Source organism: Cajanus cajan, chromosome 2 (genome assembly GCF_000230855.2).
Source record: "Cajanus cajan strain Asha chromosome 2, NIPB_CcT2T_4, whole genome shotgun sequence".
Classification (NCBI taxonomy): Eukaryota; Viridiplantae; Streptophyta; class Magnoliopsida; order Fabales; family Fabaceae; genus Cajanus; species Cajanus cajan.
This window is the reverse complement of record NC_138518.1, coordinates 58,473,279-58,481,564: the sequence shown is the minus strand read 5'-3', so window position 1 is coordinate 58,481,564 and position 8,286 is coordinate 58,473,279. Positions and strand designations below refer to the sequence as shown.

At 29.7% G+C, this 8,286-nt stretch overlaps 1 protein-coding gene across 1 annotated transcript; it reads right to left on the bottom strand.

Moving 5' to 3' along the window:
* Positions 1 to 4,279: 4,279 nt before the first annotated feature.
* On the bottom strand, positions 4,280 to 8,286 carry LOC109796492 (disease resistance protein RPM1). Its single transcript, XM_029271105.2, has 2 exons — positions 5,224 to 8,286; positions 4,280 to 4,688 (listed from the first exon to the last, which is right to left on the bottom strand). Exon 1 carries the CDS (start codon positions 8,117 to 8,119, stop codon positions 5,285 to 5,287), a length of 2,835 nt encoding a protein of 944 aa, XP_029126938.2. The 5' UTR covers positions 8,120 to 8,286; the 3' UTR covers positions 4,280 to 4,688; positions 5,224 to 5,284.

Here is an 8,286-nt window from a genome sequence, read left to right as displayed (position 1 = left end):
TGTATTTAGATCTATTGTGAGCTAAAAACTTCGTGTTCTTCAAGGTTATATATAATATAGTCATGTCTTGTCACATTTGAGTTTCCCTTTCTCAATAAATTCTTTAGAATTTATTCAGCAACTTGGATACAGCTAATTTACAATTTTTTCTATTTGATGAATGAAGTGGACCTTGATTGTGTTTTTTTTTTTTCTTTCAAGATTATCTCTAATACCGATGAGATGTTTATTGTATCAGTTACTAATTAAATTAAGAAAATAATTTTAATTTAGATTAGTTTTTATAAGAAAATGATTAATATAATAAAAACTTTATTTGAAGACTAAAAATATATACTTTTGATCCGGTTTTATAAAAATTACATGATAGAGTATAATATGATAAATTTTAGGATTTAACTCCTTTAAAGTGAAGAATGTCTTTCAAAAAATAATATATAATAATAATCATTGATTAAAAAATTAATGATAGAGAAATGTATAAAATTAAATACACGTATAATAAAATTTAAAATTAAGTGTAATATCTATTAATAATTTTTTAATTAATAATTATTATTATATTTTATTTTCTAAAATAAAATATTCTCACTTTAAAGGAGTAAATTTTATTATCTCACCTCATAGAAAACTATCACATGTAGACACAAAAATAGATTATGATTCGATTTGGATTTCAAATTCGATTCCATGTATCATAAAAGTGTGATACCATACTTTAAAATTGTAGCTACCAACCACAATTGTGACTGAAATGTAAAATTTTGAATAAATTATATTTTTTAATATATTTTTTATGATTAAGATTTTAGCAGAATAATTTTTTAAAATTAAATCTTTAGAGAATTTTTATAAATTTTAATTTAGAAATTTTCTCTTAATTGCATTTATTCTTAATTTACACTCAATAAATGATTAATTAGGTTACAGATTACTTATATTTTCTTCAACCTAGTTTCTCATATTTTATACCTTTCATCTGATACTACTTAATGTGCACCGGAAATTATCACACACATACATATGTTTTCATGTTAGTGAAATATTGTTCGTTTTAGGTCCAACCTTCACGATTTTACTTTTTGATATCATCGCAAAAAGTCTCTTTACCAATAGAGATAATTGTGTGTATATAAACTCATTTTCATCCTATTATTTGAATGTTGTGCAACTTTACTTGTATCCCAACAACATCTTTTGTGGTCTCTTATTCATCTTCATCTACGACTTTATCTTTATGTCCCTTTTCGCTTCATTAATTGATATACTGGTTATGATTGATTGATTATCAAGTTGTTCTGTTGTTTATAATTCTTTAGTTTGGATTTATGTAATTGATGCTTTATTTTGTTATTTTTGTTATATATATGTAATATAAATGTATCACAGACATTGCAACCTCAATGGTACCAAGATAGGAACCACCATAGGCACCAAGATGGAAAAAGGAACTTAAAATATGATAAAGAAAAATCTTCAATAATATATAAAGCACATATACTCTAAATAATTGAAACGACTTTTAATTATTACTTAAAAGTAAATTCGTAAATATATCTTTTCAGACAAATACTAGTAACATAAGTTCTAATCCAAACATATCCTTTGCGCGCGTTCTACTCGAGCTTCAATGACCAAGACTTCTTTTGATTCTCATTCGACTCATAAAAGCCAGAGAGACAACATAAAATTTGGTTGTCAGAAAAAATAATACTGACAAGCACCAAGCACGTTCTCTGTATACAATTAATATAACTAACATTATTGTTTAATTGCACCATCAGATTAGCTATATCACAATATTTTCACGACTTGCTCTACAATAATTAATTTTCATACTTTGGTGGTACATTGAATCAGATTTGAAACTGTATTTAAAGAGATTCAAATCGAACCATGATCTGACTTTTTATCAGATGAGATGATATTCATCTATATTATATATATATATATATATATATATATATATATGTGCAACTTATTTAAAAATTGGGTACTGGCAACCATGCACGTTCCCATTGTAAACGAATAAATATGGTAGAGTAAAACTGAGGGAGAATGATAAGAATTATTGAATAGGAAAATTGACTTGGTATTTTGTGTATGTTGAAGCCTTTCTAAGCAAAAAAGTGTCAGAAACTAGTGCAGCTCATGTACGTCAAATATATTCTGACAAAAACCATTATTAAGTGATGTTTAAATAATGAAATAAATACTACAATGACATGTGCCAAGCGTGGTCTATTTAAATAATAATGGAATACAAGTCAACAAATTTGCTATATATCCAACTCTGAATAAATATTAAAGAATGGGTAAGTGAAACCAGAAGTCCTTCTCTTACTACAGACTTGCATAAATATTGTTGTATATTTTTTAGTGATATCTTCAAAAATTAAAATATTTATTTTTTATTTTTTATTAAATAAATATTCTATTTATTTTTGTTGATCGGATCTCTTTTATATCCTTTTTTATTTGGTTTCCTAAGAGTTAATTTTATCCTATTTTATAGATTGATTGCCTTGATCTTAAATGATTTTGAGAAACAACTTTTCTATTATAAATATAACATATAGAAGGTTTTGAAGATGTCTTATACATGTATCTTTTTTTATCACTTTATATATTTTATAGATTATTTTTATTTAAAAACCTGTTAGTTATGTTATTCTAATTATTAAAAAAATTGATTAATATATCAATTATTGAAAAATTAACCCAATAAAAATTATTAAATATTATGCTTAATTTATCAAATAAAAATTAATTTGTTTTGTTTTAATTACATGGATGAATATTGATTTTGATATAAATAGAAACTAATTATCATGTGAAAATTAAAAGGAAATAATATGAAAATTTTGAGGCTCAAATTAAAGATAGATTTGGAGATAACTTAATTGCATATTATTTTATTTTCAACACAATTCGTCTGTTTGTCACCATTTTTCAATAATCTATGAAGAATATAAAATATCATAAAAACTCAAATTATTTAGAGACATAGCTTTACAAAGCCTAAAAAGTCGAAGTAGATAATAAAGAGAAATACAACAAAAAAGTATTAATTCTTTTTTTACAAAAGGCCTCCAAAATATGGGATAAAAATAAAATCTTATGAATAGTGAGATAAAACTATCACTTGTTATACGTCAAATTATGAATATCATCTTCAAATTCTAATGAGAATATTAATATAAGATGAATATTAAAATGTATGACATTTGAATTAGATAAAAATTAACACGAGAAAAAGAAGGGAAAAAAAACAAAATAAGAGAAAGAATTGTGAATGTCACCTTGAATTTCTATAGTGAAAATTGCATTGTCAAATGAGAATTAAAATTTTGAGTAATCACATAAAAGAGGAAAATTTAGGTCACTGAGAGAGTATGAATCGTATAGAGCTTTTAATAAAAGAAATATATAATAGAATGTAAAATCCCTTATATACGTTGACAAAGATGAGAATTGCAAATATAAGATGAATATGAAAATTTAGAACATTTAAATTAGAGAAAAATTAACACAAAAAAAAGAAAAAAGATATATAAAAAGTGAAATAAGAGAGAAAGAATCGTGAAATCACCTTCAATTTCTATAGCAAAAATTGTAACGTCAAAATCAGGATTAAAATTTTGAGTAGTAAAAAAAATAAGGAAAATTTATATTTAAATTGACAATGAAAAAGAATTAATTGTGTAGAGCTTTTTGTAAGAGAAAGATATATATAATAAAATTTAGAATTTCTTATACACATTGACAATGAGTCAAAAATGAATTATTTATAACTTTTAGAAGGAAAAAAAATAGTGATTACAATCAACAATTATATGAGAAATATGAAAGAATAAACAAGGTTGATAGGTAAAAAATATATTAATGTGACAAATTAGTTTTATAACGGCATGTTAAGATAATAATTCATAGTTCAACTTTTATATTATAAATAAATATATAAACAAAATATATATGTCGGTAATTAACATTGTACATAAATATATTATATATTCTAAGTAGTAAAGATATATGTCGGATGTCGTTACTTTGAAGACTGAAATTCAATTATCAATCTCTCCATTCTATTACTATTTGGATCACAAATTGAAATGCAAGAATTATTTGTAACAAAAATGATAATTTTACAATTTGCACTCAATACAGAAGATGTGCCAAAAATTAAAGAAATCATATCACAACAGAAGTTATATGACTAACAACTCTTATGAAAATTCAATATCAAAAGTGCAAGGGTGAGTTTCTCGAACAACCTTCGTATATAAGAGCAACTCATTATATAATTAAAGATAAGAACTCATATTACATCAAGTTAGGGTTGGATTCCTCGTCCCCAAAGTACAGAAATTGAGGTACACGCAATAGGAAAAGAAAAAACAAGAAAGAGAGAAGGAATTAAGCATTTAAGCTTAGAAAAATCCATATGAAAAGATGAATCTTGCACATTGATGCCTCAAATTCATAGATCCTCCACTTTAATGATTGCAAGAAAGAGAGCATCTTAGTGGGAATGCTCTTTATAGTTTTCACATGTGTTGTTTTTAATAATGCTAAAATGAACATTGTAACACTCGGTAAACCACCAGCGAGGCATCATTCTGACTTCATGGTAACAGAGTCTGAGATCAATTACATTGGAAACACCTCTATAGTTCTCCATTGTTTTCCTAAAATTCACGATTATACAAAGTGAATTTCAAGCAATAAAATCATGAACACAATCTATGAATCTGCTCTATAAATCACTTCAATCATACTGGAGCACTAAAATCCTAGTAGATTTGCGCAAAATATATATACTCTAATAAATTGATCTGAGGAACTTGAATCAAAACTTTTTAAATTGAGGACCAACTTGAAACCAAATCGAAAAGAAGGATCAGAATTCTATTTTAGACATTTCTTTTTCTAAATCACACAATTAAAATGTCTTTTATGATACTTCTCATGATGGAAATAAAAATAAATTAAACTAGTTAATTGAGACCCAGTAATTTATAATTCCTAATTACGTATACATATATTAGGCAATGTTATCCCTAACAGCAGTGCAAAGAAATCAAGAAAAATAAAACAAGTTCTATAAGAAAAAGGAAGGCAAAAGATAAAGAAATCATTTCAGGAATCACAAAATGGTTGCAATTTTTATATAAGTACCAAGAATATCATTTGATGGAGATATTAATAAGAGAAAAGACACACCTTTTATTTCCAAAGTTGGAGGCTTTGTGATGATGATTTCTGTTGGAATTCTACAAAATATCTACACCAACCCCGCCAATAATATTACACGGGGAACATGCTGGAAGATCCAGTGCTCTTGTCCTCCATTGGGAGTAATGCTCTGCTCAAATTCACTTGACATAAACCAGATATTGAGAACTTCAAGTTTCTTCAAGTCTTGAATGCCAGAGGGTACTGTCTTGAGTTGAGGAATTTCAGATAACTGAAGCTTTTCCAAATATTGCAGTGCTCCTCTATCAATAATGATGGATTTCAAGTTATACAAGTATTTGAGCTCTAGTTCCTTCAGTCTCCGAAACCCTCTATTTTCAAAATGCAAAGTTTCACCTTCATAAGCACGATGGCTAATAGAGAGAAACAACAAACTTGATAAATCTTTTAGTGATTCCAATGGATCATCAGTTAAGCTGGAGCACATCAAGGACAATTTCACAAGATTTTTGAGCCCTGGAATCCAATTTGGAAACTTCTTTAACTTCCCACGCAAGCAAAGCCTCCTAATTGTAGATGGGAATGACATAATGTGCAAGTCAATTACTTCATTGTCATCATCTGTATCAACATGTAGCTTCTCCAAGAGTTGCATCTTATGTATTGAAGAACATAGAGTGTTTCCATGTTCTCCCCTAAAATTGGTAATGCTTAGATCTCTTAATTGCTTCAGCTTTCCAAGCTCTCCAATCACCACTCCATCATAATCTACTATGAGGGTAGATATCTTTTGTAGGGCTATCATACCCCCAAGACTATCCTTCAAGTGAAAGGAATATATCATGTTAGCCAAAAGATGACGTAGCTTTCTAAGCTTGGTAATCTCCTTTGGCATCTCAAGCACACTTGTTTGCCGAACATCTAAGGTCTCCAAGTTCTGGAGTTTACCAATGGATTTTGGAAGACTTTTCACTCTTGTATTCCTAAAGCTTAAATACTTCAAGTGAATTAAATTTCCCAAATTTTCAGGAACACAATATAATCGAGTATTTTCAAAATCAAGTACCTTCAGTGGCATGTATTCTGCAGGGATTTTATTGATGAACTGTTCAGATATTTTATCAGTGATAAATAAAATTGATCGAATGTGTGAGCTTTCGATACCTCCAACTAAATCATTGGAACTCGATGCTATTGTTAGGCGCCGAATGATCCCACTCGACACTGATTGATCTTGCTCACCAATAACCCGACTTATTCCACTTGACATTGATTGATCATGTTGATGCCCACCAACAAATTGACAAAACCCCATATCCTTGATTTTACCAAGGATCATCGCACGAACTAAGTCATGAACACGACAACTTTTAGCTTTGCCATCAATAGTAAATGAAGATACTTGCACTAAACTTCTACTGATAAACTCAGCTAAACATTGTTGTGCAACTTCTTTTGAAGTTTTCCCCTCATTACCTTTGACAAATCCTTCTGCTATCCACTGCCTAACCAATCTATTGGATTTAACTTCATAGTCTTCGGGATACATTCCAAAATACAATAAACAATATTTAAAATTGTAAGGCAAATCATTATAACTTAAACTTAAAATTTTTTTTATTCTATCTAACTCGGGATTGCTCTCCAACTCTAAACTTAGATCTTGACAAAACATTTTCCATTCATCTTCTCCTTTTCTAAATAAAAGACCACCAAAGACCACGATGGCCAGAGGCAAACCAGCACACTTCTTAACAATTTCAAGAGATATTTCTACAAGTTCTTGTGGACAACATCCATTAGAATTATTATGAAGTACCTCCTCATCTACAAGCTGTTCCAGAAAATGTTCATCAGAATCACTACGAAATGCTTTCTTATAGAACAATTCCAAAGACTTTTCATCACTTAAACGTTCCATCTTATGCACATGCACATGAAAAGAAGAGTTTTTCACACAACACTGCACAACCTTATCGTACCTGGTTGTGATTAATATCCTACTGCTTTGGTTATTCTCAACTAAAGCAAATTTAATTTCATGCCAAAAATACTCATTCCACACATCATCAAACACGATAACATACCTCTCTTTGTCCAGGTGGCGTCTCACTTCATTTCTCAGCGAAGTTTCATCCATTGTAGCAATATTTAGAGGAGGGTTCTTCTTTTTGTCTTTGCAAAGCTCAGTCAACATATTCTTCAACAATCTTTCTACAGTGTAGGATTGAGACACTGTGATCCATGCATGGCAATCGAAGTGTCCAACGATCTCCTTGTTGTCAAAAACTTGTTTAGCAAGAGTGGTTTTTCCTAGTCCTCCCATTCCAACCACAGATATAACAATGCACTGTTTTCTTCCCTTTGTCAACCAATCTTTCAATTTATCTTTAGGACCATCAATGCCCACAACCTCAGTTTCCTTGGTAAACAAAGGTTCCAACCGAAGGTTTTGCCATATGACATTTGGATTTCCTCTAGAACTACTTGGTCTTTGTTCCAAAGGAAAACGGCTTTGGAGACCATCTTTTCCCTCAATTCCTTGAACAAGTGATTTGACATCATGAATCTTATTCGCTATTTGAAGACGAAGGATCAGAGATTTGATGAAGTCAACAGGCTCACAGGGTAAAGCTGCACACCCAGGATCAAGAGGGTTCTTTTCATCACAGATCATGTATTCATCGATGATATCTTCTATGCAAAAGGCTGCTTCTCTCAGCTGCTTCAACTTTTCTTTGATATCGTCGTTAGTTTCATCACCAGCAGCTTCTTTATCTGCATCATTGATGAAAGTTTGAATGCGTTTCAGTTCCTCTTCGATGTCTGCAACATCTTTTGGGACACCTCTCACCTTGTTGAATACTTCCACTGCTAGTGGAAGCAAATACGAACGAGCCACGGACATTACAATATCCCACATATTAGTCTAGCTCTGTGGTGACTGTGTTCTGTATTTAGATCTATTGTGAGCCAAAAACTTCGTGTTCTTCAAGGTTATATATATAACATAGCCATGTCTGGTCACGTTTGATCAGTTTCCCTTTCTCAATCCATTCTTTAGAATTTATTCAGCAACTTGGATACAGC

Excerpts from the sequence above, each read along its gene's own strand:
- LOC109796492 (XM_029271105.2), bottom strand. The coding sequence starts at position 8,119 with ATGTGGGATATTGTAATGTCCGTGGCTCGTTCGTATTTGCTTCCACTA.